This window comes from Myotis yumanensis, unplaced genomic scaffold (genome assembly GCF_028538775.1).
Source record: "Myotis yumanensis isolate MYYU_CA2020_CCGP unplaced genomic scaffold, mMyoYum1.0.hap1 SCAF_3, whole genome shotgun sequence".
In the NCBI taxonomy this organism is placed as follows: domain Eukaryota; kingdom Metazoa; phylum Chordata; class Mammalia; order Chiroptera; family Vespertilionidae; genus Myotis; species Myotis yumanensis.
The window spans coordinates 210,486,583-210,502,566 of record NW_027223754.1 but is presented as its reverse complement, the minus strand read 5'-3'; the positions used below and the strand labels follow the sequence as shown (position 1 = coordinate 210,502,566).

Here is a 15,984-nt window from a genome sequence, read left to right as displayed (position 1 = left end):
AGGAAAAAAGGACTGGCTGTGTGCCAACAACGGCCGAGGCTGAACTCCCACCAAGTGCCTGGAGCACGAGGCTCAAGCCATGTTCATCCTAAGGAGGCCTTGTCCGGCTGACAGTGCCCCTACTTTCCGTGCTGCTCATGAATCCTGACAGGATCCAGGGCACAGAAAAGTGGCCCAGCCAAGCCGAACGCTGGGTAGAGGCATTTGTCCAGGTGCTAATTCCAGAGCTCCTGTTGGTGATCACAACTGTACTCAACAAGCACCTCTGACTCCTGGGACGTGAGGGGCCAAGTGGGGGCATCAAGGGAGCACAATACTTGGTGCTGGCAAGGCCTGTGACCTTGGTTTCTGCTCCCATAACCCCTTGCCCTTCACTGCCAACCCTCCCGGAGCAGGCCCGTGGGTCAGAAGCCCTTGCCCCAAGCCCCATGTCCCTCTACCTCCTCTGACTGGCTAGGGGCAGGGTCCCCAGAGCAGTCCCAGGCTAGGGCCTGGCTAGGTCATCTCACCTCTGGGGACGTGACGAAGGCATGGGTCTCAGGGTTCGCGTCATTGCGACCTGTGAAGTTCCTGTTGTAGGAGGTGACGATGGTGTTCTTCTCCCCCTTCTTGATGTCCTTTCTGCCAGGTCAGAGGACAGGGTTAGAGGTGTCTGGCCTTGTCACCTGGCCCATTCTGCCTACCTCTTGAGAAGGGGTAATAGAAGACCCTGAAACGAGCCTCCACTGTGGGACTCTGGCAGACAGAGCAAGAGGGAACCTTGGGGCTCACAGTTCCACCAGAGACCAGAGGAAAGACAAAGGCAGAGCCAGACCAAGGCCTGACTCTGCTAACCCGGACCACCTCCCCCCTTCAGATGGCTCTGTGGGGGCCCCTGCTGTGTCCATTAGGATGAGGCCTCCTCGGCTTCTTCCCACAGTCTCAGCTTCAGTCGGGTGGCCACTCAGTCCCACTGCAGGGCTCTTCCTCTTTACTTCCAGCCCAACTTTCCAGTCCTGCCTGAAGCTAGAGTCTCGTCTCCTTCCCAATAACATCTCCCCTCAATCTCTGGGGCTCCAAACCCCAGGACACAAGGGACTATCCAACCAAAGACGTGCCTCTCACCTGTCCCACTGGCCAATGCAGGGGCCACAGGCATTGGCCAGAACAATGCCGCCCACATCCCTCAGGACCTGTGCCTGCAGGGCAGAAAGGAGGACAGGCGTTATCAGGGGCAGGGAAAAGTGGCTCAGCTGCTTGAGGGCTGAAGAGCTGCCTGGAATCCTGGGGCAGCTGCAGGGACCTGAACAGCCCTCGCCGACAACACTGTGGCTTGTCCCTCCTGAAGCCGCATTCCTCAGCGGTGGGAGCCAGGGGTAGGGGCACCTGGGCACTCACATAGCCGTCCCGCTCAATGGTGGCGCGGATCTGCTCAGAGCCCGGTGTGATGGTGAACTGGGACTTGCACTTGAGTCCGTGAGCCAGCGCCTGCTTGGCCACAGCTGCTGACCGTCCCATGTCCTCGTAGCTGGAGTTGGTGCAGCTGCCGATCAGACCTGGTACATTGTGGGTGGTGGGGCCAGGAGTCAGGAGGAGACAGTGACCAGAGATCTCCACTGACTTCAACTACCCAGACCTGGTCAAGTGTTCACCAACTGTGCTGGGCCAGGGGCTGTTCTTAACAGACACCAGCTGGAAGCAACCCGACTGTCCTGAATGAATCAGCTAGTCATGACCCAGTCATTGAAGGGAAGTCAGTGACCACTGAACTGCCCCTGCTCTGAGGATATGTACTCTGCAGGTGTGTGCACACCAGGGGGCTCCGCTGAAACAGGCCACTGCTGGTGAGGGCGACAGGAGATGTTCATTCTCTTCCTTTAGACTTTCTGGAATTCTCTGGTTTTTAAAAATTGGTTTATAATCAGGGGGAAAGAGTTCTTTTTAAAAAGTCTATTATCACAGTTATTACAAAAGTCAGGATGACATGCTATCTATAGGTATCAAGACAGTCTAATCTCTCATCAATTCAGCTATTTTTTTCTAATTACTAAACCACCAAATATTTTATTTGCTTCCACTAGTAAGGTAGACCACATTATACAGCACTTCATGCCACATACTACAGAGAGCTCTTTTCATGTATTGACTTGTCATTCCTCCCAAGAACTTCGACGAGTAAGTACGATGACCACCTCATTTTACAGACAGAGAACCAGGGTGTGGGGAGTGAGGGGGACCTGCCTGTGATCACCCCCATTCACACACAGGCCACCGGGCTCCGGGCCGTGCTCTTCACAGCCACACTTTGACAACAGCAGGGGCTAGTGATGACGACATGCCAGTGTGTCCGTTTACAGAAAGTAAAACCAGGCACCCTGGGTAATATGGTGACATGTTTGTACAGAAGGACACACACATGCACATGTGCATGTGCACAGAAACAGCACACATCTCAAAGAGCTCCTAGAGCCGGTCTCTCGTTGGGGGCTGAGATGAGGGATGTTTTATAATGAGCATATTTCTTTTACACCAAGAAAAAGTAATTTCTTTAAAAAGCCATAAAGAAAACCCAAACAATTTCAGAAAGTGCCTGGTACATTTAGGAAGCACCCGTGGTGAGCACAGGCGACTGCCCACAGCCCCGCAGACCCACTGGCCCCGAGGCCGGCTCCCGGCGGAGGGGCAGCAGCTCACCTACTCGGATGTCCACAGGCCAGCCTTCCTTCTCGGCCACAGCGCCCACTTCTGCCACAGAGTGAGCCAGGTCAGGGGTGAAGGGCCCATTGATGAGTGGCTTCAGCTGAAGAAAAATGGCATGAGAAGCAGAAAGAGAGGGAGAGAACACATCTTGGAGCGTGACAGCCTGTCTTCCTCAGAGGCTGTCTGGCCCCTCTCACCAAGTCCCTACAGAGAGCCTGGGAAGCCAACTACTCCCATGGCCTGCCTGTCCTCTGGCCTGATCTGCAGGTCTCAGGGCCCCAAACTGCTTAAGCCTGGGAATCTCGGGCCTGACCTCTGACAACAAAGCAAACTCCAGGACATACTCTTGGTTTTTGCTAGAGCTAAGGAGTGGCAAACTGAACCAGTTTCTGAATCAGCCACAGCTCCCTCTGCGCGCCCCTTGGCCATACAGCCCTCTTGCAGCCCCTCCCAATGCACTGGAGCCTGATTCAGGCAGCAGCTGGCAGGGGCACTGGGGAGCCAGAGGTGCAGGAGCCCTGCTAGTGTGCAGGCCAGGGCCCTCCCTGACTTCCCCAGGGCACCTCAAGTGCAGCCTGAACTCCCCACCCTCAGAAACTCCTTGGATCCAGTTCCCTTCCTCACCTCGTTAAGGTTAATTTCAATCAATTGGTCATATTGGCAGCCAGGGTCAGGTACCAGGTGATCCTTGAACTCCTCAGCTAGCTTGGCAATTTCTGAAATCAACAAGGGGGGAAGGCTGAAGTATGTGAAACAAACTGGTCATGAGTCCTTGAGGCCTCATCCATCCATCCATCCATCCATCCACGCACCCACCCAGCCGTCCAAGCCACAATCACCCTGTACCTGCCAAACACTGGGCCCTGGGCACTGATGGCAAACAAAGAAACAAAACAAGCAGCATAGGACGCTGTCCATGACCTCGAGGGGCTTGTCTAGTGTCAGTGAGCCAGCGTGACAATACGCTGACAGACACAGGAACATGGGCACACAGGAGAAGCCGGCTGAGATCACGGAAGGCTGCCTGGAGATTAGAAGTGCTGAGTTTTGAAGAAGTTACTAGGTAATGGACAGGAGGGGAGGGCCTTCCAGGAGTGACTCCATGTGCTCAGAGTTCAGAAGCGAACAGACTCGCTCTCCCCTCAGCGCCCTGGCCTCTGGCTCCACCAAGCACCCTCGCTCACCACCCTACTGAGGCTAGAGATGCCAAACTAGAAGCTCAGGGAAGTTGTGAGGGAGGCTGGGAAAGTGGTTCTTGTTAACAAATGCTTTTCCTCCTCCCCTTGTTAAAGCAGGAATTACAAACACAACCAGATCCATGCCATTTCCAGAGCTTCTTGCAGGGGGCACCAGGGGCCAGGCCAAGAAGATTCAACATTGAGCACCGGAGGCCCTTTGAGAAGCTGGTGAGAACTAGACACCCAACTCCGAACCAAGAGCACACACATAACTGCAAACACTTTGAGGGGCTCTTCAGAGCCCCCGAAGCCAGTCCGGAGACGCCGGGTTTAGGAGCCCTGTCCTAAAGGGAAGGGTGTAGCTGATGACTATTCTGCCCCCACCACCCTGCCCCTGCCGGCTCACCTGCCCGGCCTGTCTTGTTCAGGTAAGTCTTCATTCTGTGGTTGTAAGGGAACACCGACGTTGTGGCCCCGATTTCTGCGCCCATGTTGCAGATGGTCGCCATGCCTGAGGAGAGAGAGCCCTCGTGTGGGTCCCACACACCTGCTAGGTGTGCTCACCACCTTCACACCAGGGAGTGGGCAGCCCTTCCTCCCTCGCTCACACGGCCACCTAGTGGCCCAGGTTAAAACCAGGTTAAAACCAGAGCTGTTTTTGGGCTCAGAGAAGCTACTGGGTAGAGTGAAGAGAACACAAGATTCAGCCCCTACAGGCCGAGTTCTAGTTCTGGACTGGCTGTCCTGCTCAGCAGAGCAGCAGCCAATGTACTGAAGGCTGACCTGGCCCGAATGCCTGTTGCAACGGTGTCTACTTTGCAGGTAAGGGAACTGGCTCAGAGGTCCCAGGTCATGCCATAAAGCAAATGCAAGTGCAACATTCAAGTCTAGGTCTGCCTGCCGTCTTTTAGCCACCCCATGGTGCTATGTGGAAATGTTGCTGGCTCCCAGGCTTTCCAGCAGTAAGACTGGAATAATGTCCACTGGTTGGACCACAGAGTCCCACACAGAACTGGCAAGGTTGCCTGGCCAGTACAGCTCAGTGGTTAAGTGTCAACCTATGAACTAGGAGGTCACGGTTTGATTCCCAGTCAGGGGACATGCCCAGTTGCAGGCTCGATTCCCAGATGGGGTGTGCAGGAGGCAGCCAATCAATGAGTCTTTTTCATCACTGATGTTTCTATCTTTCCCTGCCTCTCCCTTCCTCCCTGCAATCAATAAAAAAATAAAAATAAATAAAAGAGTAACTGGCAAGGCTTACAGATGTCCTGACTGCTGTCAAAATACTGGCCTCATAAGGCCACTGGGACATAGGTCTGGGTTTGTTGTTGATTTCCTAACTGATCTGTCAATAGCAGGAAGGGCAACCTGTGAGAGTGGCCCCGCCCCCAACATGGGCAGGTGCAGGGCCAGCTGGACAGAGCTCTGTGGCCCTGAGACAGGCACCAGGGGCGCCTGGACTGGACCATCTCTCAGGCCTGGTCCAAGTCTCTCCCTGGATTTCTGACGGCCCAGGCATGGAGGCCAGGTCATCAGGAGTGACGAGCAGGAAGGGCCCGGCTCCTCCTAATCCAAGGGAAGTGAGTGAGGCTCCAACTCCAGCCAAGAGAAGATGTGGGAAGGGGTAAGAGTAGGTGAAGCCCTGGCTCTGGCTCCCCAGTCCCCCCACCACCTACCTGAGTCCTCTCTGGGTCATCCTCTGCATCACCCAAGGAGCCCCAGTGCCATGGCCGGAGCAGAAGCTGGCTCAGCCCCCAATTCTGTGTGGCCACAGGGAAGTGCCCTGCCCTCCTGAGGGGCCTCCATCTCCTCCCGTTTAATGAGGGACCTGGACTAACCATCTCCCTCTGCCTGTAAGTGTCCACCCCAAGTCCCCAAACTGACTGGGCAGATTCTCCGTGGAACGCCATTCACTGCTCCTACGGCTCAACTACAGGTCCCATTAGGCCCAACGCAGGCTGCGGCCACTTCACGTGGCGCCTTCCTCACCAGTGCAGGAGATGGACTCTACGCCAGGTCCATGGTACTCCACGATAGCGCCCGTGCCACCTTTCACTGTGAGGATTCCTGCCACCTTTAAGATCACATCTTTGGGTGAGGTCCAACCGGAGAGTGAGCCCGTCAGCTTCACACCAATCACCTGAATAGATGGGGCAAGACAGCAATTACAGGTCCTGTGTGCCATGTGCCAACCAGGAATCCACCTGCTGGATTTCCCGTTTCTGCTTATTTCTCCCTGCCTCCTTTCCAAAGAGGTGGGAGGCTGACCTACTCACTCATTCTTTGTGGGTTCCACATATCCCATGCATCCTCAGCAACCACCCCTCCGCAGCCCCCCGGAGCGAGCCCTTCCCAACTCCTCACCTTGGGGCACTTCAGCTCCCAGGGAATCCCAGCCATGACGTCCACGGCATCAGCACCCCCGACTCCAATGCAGATGGCCCCCAGGCCACCACCATTGGGGGTATGGGAATCAGTGCCAATCAGAAGAGCCCCAGGATATGCATAGTTTTCCAGAATGATCTGAAAAAGATCTCAAGAAACCAAGATCTTAAGCTTTAAAAGCCTTCAGCCCCGCTAGTGTGGCTCAGTGGTTGAGCGTCGACCTATGGACCAGGAGGTCACAGTTCGATTCCTGGTCAGGACACATGCCCGGGTTGCAGGCTCAATCCCTAGTAGGGAGTGTGAAGGAGACAACTGATCAATGATTCTCTCTCATCACTGATGTTTTTACCTCTCTCCCCCCGTCCTCTCCTCTCTGAAATAAAAAACTATACTTTTTTAAAAGCCTTCAGCAGAGAATGGAGGTGGGGCCCCAAAGGGGTCTGTAAAACTGCCCCCTGCTGAGACTGGGCCGGGGCCTCCCAGGCCCTCCTCCAGGGAGGGTCCCTCCGGGGGTCCCCCTGCTGAGACTGGGCCGGGGCCTCCCAGGCACTCCTCCAGGGAGGGACCCTCTGGTGGGTCCCCCTGCTGAGACTGGGCCGGGGCCTCCCAGGCCCTCCTCCAGGGAGGGTCCCTCCGGTGGGTCCCCCTGCTGAGACTGGGCCGGGGCCTCCCAGGCACTCCTCCAGGGAGGGACCCTCAGTGGGTCCCCCTGCTGAGACTGGGCCGGGGCCTCCCAGGCACTCCTCCAGGGAGGGACCCTCTGGTGGGTCCCCCTGCTGAGACTGGGCCGGGGCCTCCCAGGCACTCCTCCAGGGAGGGACCCTCAGTGGGTCCCCCTGCTGAGACTGGGCCGGGGCCTCCCAGGCCCTCCTCCAGGGAGGGTCCCTCCGGTGGGTCCCGGAAGAGCCAGAGACGTGGGAGACAGATGGCCTGGGCTCATGAATTGCTCCGAAAGTTCCTGGCTGTATGACTTGGGTTTGTAAGTGCTTCCCAGCACCTCAGTTTCCTCATCTGCAAAACCAGGCAGCCCGAGCCGGATTGGCTCAGTGGATAGAGCGTCAGCCTGTGAACTGAAGGGTCCCGGGTTCGATTCCGGTCAAGGGCACATGCCCGGGTTGCAGGCTGGATCCCCAGTAGGTGGCGTGCAGGAGGCAGCCAATCAATGATTCTCTCTCATCATTGATGTGTCTATCTCTCTCCCTCTCCCTTCCTCTGAAATCAATAAAAATATTTTTTAAAAAACAAATAAATAAAAACAGGCAAACAACAGTGCTTACCTCATGCATCACTGTGATGGCTCAGTGAGATTATGTACATTAAACTGTAATAGTGCCTGGGAGATGCATTTACTTATTATTTGCAGCAAGATCCTTTATCTGAGTTTCTGTTGCTCATCCGTCAGATGGAATGATTCCCCCCACACACATATGGGTATATGGGTGTTGGGAAGGACCAATGAGATCAGAGATGTGAAAGGCTCTATGAACTGTCAGGACCGACCAAGTGGTGGGCAGGTTCCCTGCAACATCACAGAACCCCAGGGTCTCTGCTCCGGCCAGGCACCTGCCTGGCAGACTCAGCAAGGTACGGGGAGCCCTCCTCTTAGGAACACAGAGTTGGAAGGTCTGGCCCCTTCCCAAGGTGACAGCAGGCTGGGAGGACAGGCCAGCATAGAGGAAATCTCTAACAAAAAACAACTGATGGTGAGAACTCTGGTTAACTGTTTCATCTCTCTGGCCCTCCTTGGCTCAGTCATGTACAAAGACTGATCCGTGAAGACCAGCACACAGAAGTCAGTGTGCCCACAGGATGTAGGCCACAGTGTGGTCCACGCCCAGAAGGGAGAGGCTAGTGCAGACCTATGGACTACAGAAAGTGTCACAAAGACGCTGGTTACGACGGTGACCTTGGTGGTCAGCTGGATATGGCTGGGTGAATGGGGGTAGGGGTGACGGTGGGAGAAGTGTATTTTAGGCTGAACTAACATCTAGAACATAAAGCTGGAAGTTCAACCATCTGTCCATACAACACACACATACACTGAGGACCTATTCTGTACTGACCTGGCTGCGGGCCCAGAGGAAGAAATAAGCCACCGTCCCTGTCCCCACCCCCAGGGCACAAAGTCGTGGGGAAAGCACTTGGCACACACTGGGGTCACTGTGAAGGGGTCCCACAAGAGGGCGCCAATGCTGGGCACGGGGATGGGGGTGGGGTGGGGAGTGTGTGTGGGGGGTTGATGGGGGGAGGCCCTGGCAGGGGAGTGCAGGGAAGAATCTGCCAAGGCACTCAAGGGAGGGAAAGGAGTTAAGGTTTGACTTGGACATGGTGGATTAAAACTGCTGGCGAAATGACATTAAAGGGGAGAGAAAAGTAAAGAATTCCCTGGGAATTTCCTTTTTAAAGAAACAAATACATCAGGGTGTCTGCTTAGCTGGTGGCCAGTGGCAGGGGTGAGCTGCCATTACTCACATCCCCAAACTCTGGCCCAGGAGCTTCCAAAAAGGCCTGGGCATTTGTACTGAGGTAGGATCGGGGACACCTGGATTAGGGCGTCCTTAGCAACAAAAGGCCAAGGCTGGGTCCCCCTGCCTCCCTGGCCCTGCCACTGAGAGAGGCTTTCTGGCCCCTGCAGACTCATGTGACCTGCTGCTGCCAGGCAGCAATTCCTGGCGAGGGCGATGGTTTGAAAGGGCAGAGCAGTGATCCGTGGCTCTGGTTTCAGAGGGGGCAGTGCTGGGTCCCACAGGTCGGATTACAGCCTGACTCAGCTCATCTTGAAGGTGGCCTGGGAAGGGAGGCCTGAGACGGAGGTGGGGACGGGTCACCTTGGAAAGGTGCAGAGGCAGGTGTCCCATGTATGACAGATACACCATCAGTGCAGAGCCACAAACCAGAACAGTGGTCATGTAACGAAAAGCTCAGCACCTACCTCCCCAAACACAAACACTTGCACTTACAGAGACACAACTGCCAACCAAGAGACAATTCCTCGTTGGAGAGACCCTGGAAGAACTGCTGGCCGACATGGCCCCATGGTCTATGGGACCTTCATCCTACCGATACCACGAAGGGCCAAAAAGACTCCTAGGATGCTGTGTGCCCTGAGGGGGAAGCGGGCCCAGGGTGATAGGAGGCTGCACAGCAGCAGGGAGCACTGGCACCAGGGCCAGACTCCTGGATGCAAATCCAGCTCCATCATCAGGTCGGATGGCATGATTCCCCCCACACACATATGGGCAAGTAGATTAACTTCTCTGTGCCTCAGTCTCCTCACCTGTAGGTGTGGCTGATAAAAGCCCCTACTCATAGGTGGTGGTGAGCACTGAGGAAGTGACTCTCTGAAAGTGCCAAGTCTATGCCTGGCCCACGGCATGTGCTCAGCTAGCGTTAGCTGTCCATGCAACAAGGAGTCACACTTGTGTAAAAAAAGCAAAACAAAAAGTAATACAAAACTATACTGCTTAGGAGAAGGGCAGCAAGAAACATGCCAAACGTAAAATGTTGGTTACTGAATTGGTCAGAAGGGACTATTTTTAAAAAAATATATATTTTATTGATTTTCCACAGAGAGGAAGGGAGAGGGATAGAGAGTTAGAAACATCGATGAGAGAGAAACATCGATCAGCTGCCTCCTGCACACTCCCCACTGGGGATGTGCCCGCAACCAAGGCACATGCCCTTGGCCGGAATCGAACCCGGGACCCCTGAGTCCGCAGGCTGACGCTCTATCCACTGAGCCAAACCGGTCAGGGCAGAAGGGACTACTTTAATTCCTTACATGGAAAGTGAGAATGTGTAACCTGACATAATGAAAATTAATTCAAAAATGAAAGAGGAGAAACTTAAGAGCTGACTGAGATGTCGTCATCAATCTCCCCTCCTCCCTCCTGAGCCCTGAGCCCCTGCTCCCGCAGGCCTGGAGGTGCTCTCTGGTTCCCTAAGGGCAGCCCGCCACCCCCCACAAAAGGCAGGCCAAGCCCTGCATTACCTGGTGAATGATTCCAGAGCCAGGCCGCCAGAAGCCCACGCCATACTTGGCACCTGCAGTTGCCAGGAAGTTATACACTTCCTGGTTTATGTCCTGTGGAGACAAATCAATACCCAGCGCCTTAGTAACACAGTCTGTGTCCGGGCTGACCCTTGCTCACGCCCTCCTCCCACCTGACCTCCCCCACGGCCTGACATGCTGGCACTGGGGAGACAGGCCCTCTCCGGGGGCCTCTACAAATAGCCCCAGAGGGCTTGGCCGGTGGCCCAGGGTTTCGGCTGGCAGTACTGGGAGGAAAGCAAGGGAGCAGAGCCAGAGCCCAGTTTTATGATTCTTGGTCGGGGAGCAGGTCCAGAACAAGTTCCTTCCCTGCCTGGAGTCTCAGTTTCCTCATTTGTAGAAGGAGCTGGGCTACATCACCTCCAAGGGCCCTCTGGCACTCAGTCCTCCCCAGGGCCAGCAGGAGGTGAGGCCACCGCAGAACTGGGTGCACTCTCCACCTGAGCCTCGGGGGCCTCATCGGTAATCCCGGCTGACCCTGACCGAATGCCCAACTACGGAAAGGGCATCGCGTAAATATCCTCACCACCCACCCCAGGAGCGAGAGGTGTTGTCCTCAAGCCGTTTACAGGTGCCAAACAGAGGCTCAGAGGGGAAACCACGTTCTGGAGATCCCAGAGTTAAACGGAGAAGCCCAGGTTTGAAACCAGGCCTGTTCACCCCAGAGCCCGAGAACTACAGTCTGATAGGAAATAACGAAGGGCACCTTCCCATATCTCAGAACACTAGACCAGCATCTGGCACAGCCTAGGTGCTCAGTACTTGGTAATATATTTGATGGGCCCCAAAAGAAAGACTGCCAAATGGACCATGTCCCATGGGGGCGGCCAAACCTATTCTGCCTGTAATTAGAAGGCAGCCTCCTCAGGGGTAGGCAGGCTTCCCAGCACCGGATGGGAGCCCGAGGTTTACCTGGAAGCCATGGCATGCCCCCGGACAGGTGAGACCCCACTGCCAGGAAGGTAGGACCACCTCGGACTGCAGAGTCCTAAAGGCAGCCTCTGGGCAGGAGAGCCATGCTCCAAGCAGAGGAGGGACCCACTGTCAGCTCCCCTGGGCCCTCAATAAACACCCTCAGACCACGTAACCCCTTCACCTAACGCCAGACCAACCATGACCCTTCTGAGGGCCCATCTGGTTCTCCCAGGTGAAGGAATGGCAAACAAAGAACTTGGGTTCCCAGAGCGGTCTCTTTCCGATTAATTATTACTATACTGGCTTTTTCATTTACACACTAGTCACTTATAAAACTGGTACCAAGGGCGGGAGGCAGGGGGTCCAGTCTGGGTGCATATGCACGGTGTCTGTGCAAGTGGGGAAGAGGCAGTGTGGTGCCCTGAGTGGTCCATCAGTGTCGGGGCCTGAACTTGGCCTAGACCAGCGGTTCTCAACCTGTGGGTCGCAACCCCTTTGGCAATCAAACGACCTTTTCACAGGAGTCGCCTAAGACCATCTTGCAAATCAGATATCTACATTATGACTCATAACAGTAGCAACATTACAGTTATGAAGTAGCAACAAAAATAATTTTATGGTTGGGTCACAACATGAGGAACTGTATTTAAAGGGCCAGAAGGTTGAGAACCAGTGGCCTAGACCCTTCAGGCTGCCTGTGTGACCCTGGACAGTCACTTTGCCTCTCGCCCCAACCATGTAAATCTGACCATATCCCTCCCCTCCTTAACCTCTTCAATGACTCCTGGGATGGTGCCCATCACCCTCAAGGCCCTGACTCCACCTGCCCCCCAACACCTCATCCCACCCTCTTTCACACAGAGCTCCGGCCCCACAATTCCCTTTCAATCTATAAAGGCATGGAGTTGCTTCCTGCCTCTGGCCTTTACACACACTGTTCTCTCTAGAATGTTCTTCCTCCAGTTAACATCAACTTATCTGCTCAGGTCAGTTCCAGCCAGGTTACATCCTCAAAGAGGTCCTTTACCCTCCAAACCACAAATCTGACAGTTTTCTTATTCTCAGCGTCCTGCGCTTTTCCTTCATAACATATACAAACTGGCAATTTCCTATTTATTTGTGTGACTGTTTAGCTCTGTCTCCCTACCAGACTAAGATCAATGATGGCAGGGCCCATCTGTCTTGTTCACACTGCATCCCTAGTCCCTAGCAGTGTCTGGCATAGAATTAATGTTCAATAAACATTTGTTAAATAAATGGGGGAATGAGCTCTGAAACCTTATGATCCCGTGAATCTCACCTCCAGAAGATAGGTTCTGAATTCACAAAGTAAGGGCAGGCCAGACCCTGAGGGTGGTGGCCCTGCTGTGGCAGTCAGTCACCCAGAGGGGTGATAAGGTCCCAGTTCCTGGGCATGCCCAGTTCCGGGCACACAGGAGCCTCTGCAACGCTACCATCACTGCTGCTGCGAACACGGAAACTACGGGCCTGCAGGCTGGGCTCTCTCAGCTGAGAACAAAAAGAGCCGCTGTGCAACCAGGACACAAACTGGCGGGCCAGCGGGGGAAGAAAGGGCTTGAATGGGAACGCTGCCCTGAGCCTTTCCCATGGGTCTGAGGGGCTCTCTGAGCTGTGCTGACCCTGGGAGCCGGACCACTTTCAATTGCATGCCCTGCTCTGTGCCTGGCTGGGCCGAGGCCCTGCCAGCATTCAGCTCCTGCCAACTGCCCCCCATGAGGGGCGCCCACTTCCACTGCAGGGGGTGGAGAGGGTGGCGGCCCAGATCTGGGAGAGACCTGCCGTTGCCAAGTGTTGAGCACACACAAAGGTACCACAAGCAGAGCCTGGGCAGGGGCAGGGATCTGGTTCCTAAGGAAGGGTGTGGGGAATTCAGTGTGGCACACAGCCCCTTGCGTCTCCTTAAGCAAAACAGAAGAAGAAGAAAGCCCCCAAAGGAGGCCAGTCAGTAAGAGAGAGCACGCAAAGGGGAGCCGGATCTGGGTCTGGCCCTAACCATCCCCTCCGCCCCCATTCAGCTGTAGGACTTGACTACACGGTGCCTTTGCTGCCTCAAATTTACATTGTAGCCATCGGCCTACCTCCCTGATAGGATCTTTGGGGTCAGACAAGAGTGTGAGTGGGTGCACCCGTGATGCTGGAAGAACAGGAAACTTAAACTACCCTCTCCAGAGCAGCTGCCAACATTCATCAGAACCTGTCTGCATCATTTTTCTAATTCTATATAATAAAAGGGTAATATGCAAATTGACCCTAATGGTGGAATGACCAGAACAACCGCTCAACCAATCACTATGAGGTGCCCCATCTTTCAGTACCTTTCCCTGGCTGGCAGGTTCTGATCATCCGATGGCAAACGGGGAACCTGGGGTGGGTGGTGCCACACGGAGGACAACCGGCGGCGGGGATGGGAACAGCCAACCTCTCAGTCCCTTCCCCTGGCCTTCAGGCTCTGATCGCCCAATGGCGAACAGGGAACTGGGGAGGTGGCGGCAGGGGCAGGGCCAGCGAGCGGGCAGAACGGCTGACCCCTTGGTCCTTCCCCCCCGGCTGGCAGGCTCTGATCGCCCAATGGCGAACGGGAACTGAGGGAAGATGGCCCTGATCGCAGGCCAGGCCTAGGGACCATACCGTGCATGAATTTCATGAGCCAGGCCTCTAGTATAACAGATAAAGGACCAGAAAAAAATACCATCAGTGTAGTAAGATTAAGGATGATTTTGTTTTTTAGGTTTTCTCTATTTTCTAACATCTTCAAAATGAGTAAATGGTATTTTAAGAATTAGAAAAGTATAAAAACAATTTTAAAAAAAAGACTATGCCCGGCCAGCATGGCCCAGTGGTTGAGCACTGACCTATGAACCAGGAGGCCATGGATCAATTCCCAGTCAGGGCACATCCCTGGGTTGCATGCTTAAGCCCCAGTGTGGGGCGTGCGGGAGGCAGTTAATTAATGATTCTCTCTCATCATTGATGTTTCTATGTCTCTCTCCCTCGAGGGCTTTGCCTCTCACCTCATGTCACACCCACTGTCCCCCCACACCACCTTCAGCTCACCTTGGCCCGACGAAGGTCTTTCTCACCCCCGACCTGGGCCTCGATCAGATGGTCGCAGTGGATGGTGGACGGCACCGCCACCTTGGGCAGCCCACTGCTGATGAACTGCAGCATGGCCATCTGGGCCGTGGCGTCCTGCATGGCCACTCGGTCCGGCCGCAGCCGCAGGTACGTCTTGCCCCGCTCGATCTCCTGATTGGCTGGGTCATCCAGGTGTCCATACACAAGCTTCTCAGAGAGGGTCAGAGGCCGGTTCAGCCTGGGGGAAATGGGAGAGGTTGCTTGGTACTGTCTGCACAATCCCCTGCCCACCCGCAGCACTGCCCCTCTGTGCACATGGTCACCCTGAGAGAGGGCAGGAGGGGACTGTTCCCTCCACAAGGCTGGAGCGGTCCTGCTCACTGTGGCATCTCCAGCACACAGCACAGTGCCTGGCACTTACTAGGTGATTCAAAGTTACTTGATGAATAAGTGAAACACAAGAGGTGGTGTTTTGTTCTGTTTTTAAGAATATTTGTTTTTTCAGCATATTAACCACTATTATCTCATGAGCATCGATTACATGTATTTCATACCGTCTAATCCTCACTGTATTCCTGGCATTTAATAAAACAACCAAGAGGGAGCAGAGGCTCAGCGGAGTGGTGATAGTTGCTCAAGTTCGCAGCCAGGCTCTCCTTGAACCCTCTCTCGGTCCATGAACAACTCCCCTGTGCTGTCGGCCCCACAAAGACAGAGGATCCACACCAGTAACCCGACACCCAACCTGCCCACCCTCCATTCACAACCTCCACCCCAGGGGGAGGAGGCCTTCTTACCCTTTTATGCTAAAGCCTTGCCCATTAGCTCCACTTGCTCTTCCCCCATTGAGAGAGGCGTGGCTGTCAGCTCTTAAGAACAGAAACCCCTATCGCTGCCTCTGGCCTTTCACTGGTCCTCCTCTTTTCAGACCCCATTTCCCCTCCTTCCTCATCAGGGCCAAAACAGCAGAAAAGTCTGACCCTAAGGGAGGTGCAGCCCCTGCCAGGACTCAAATGCTTCCTTCTCCCCAGGGTTCCCTCAACTCAACTCTCAACCACCCACCTGAGGCGCCCTGATGATTCCCTGCTGCTGCCCATTGCACCTGGCTGCCCACACGGCACAGACCTCACACTGCCTCCCCCACGCACGAAGCTTATGCCAAACCTGAGGCCTCCTGGGAAGGCAGAGTTCCACTCACACCCAATAAGTACAAAAAAAAAAAAAAAAAAAAAGGGCATCAGATTAGGAGTCAGAGGCTCTGGGTCTAGACCTGACCCTATTACTAAACCAATGTGACAGATTAGCGACAGTCCTTTTCTGGGAGCTCACCAACTCTAAAGTCCAGGACTTTGACTGGAATGAGGTAACAGATAGCACTTATAATAAAACAGCTCTACTGAGGAATAATTGGAGTGCAATAAACTGCACATATTTAAAGTACCCGATTGATAAGTTCTGACATCTGTATACACATATGTCATCACCACAATCAAGATAATGAACACATCCATCACCCCAAAAGCTTCCTTGTGTCCTCCCACTCGCCCCCATCCCCAAACCACCACTGGCGGTTTTCTGTCACTACAGATACATTGCTAGCACTTTCCTGTATGTCACTCATTCCATCCTCACAAGACGATGAGGAAGCTGAAGCGCAGCGGAGGTAACGTGCCCCAGGTC

The 15,984-nt window shown here is 54.5% G+C and overlaps 1 protein-coding gene across 1 annotated transcript in view; it reads right to left on the bottom strand.

Annotated features, from left to right (window-relative positions):
• ACO2 (aconitase 2) overlaps positions 1–15,984 on the bottom strand; it is a 43,259-nt gene that overhangs the window by 4,758 nt on the left and 22,517 nt on the right. The window contains exons 3-12 of the mRNA XM_070411208.1: positions 14,284–14,542; positions 10,234–10,326; positions 6,222–6,380; positions 5,847–5,997; positions 4,264–4,368; positions 3,304–3,395; positions 2,674–2,779; positions 1,378–1,535; positions 1,105–1,178; positions 510–621 (exon numbers count right to left, since the gene is read on the bottom strand). Coding sequence (XP_070267309.1) covers positions 510–621; positions 1,105–1,178; positions 1,378–1,535; positions 2,674–2,779; positions 3,304–3,395; positions 4,264–4,368; positions 5,847–5,997; positions 6,222–6,380; positions 10,234–10,326; positions 14,284–14,542 — 1,309 coding nt within the window. The remainder of the gene's footprint in view (positions 1–509; positions 622–1,104; positions 1,179–1,377; positions 1,536–2,673; positions 2,780–3,303; positions 3,396–4,263; positions 4,369–5,846; positions 5,998–6,221; positions 6,381–10,233; positions 10,327–14,283; positions 14,543–15,984) is intronic.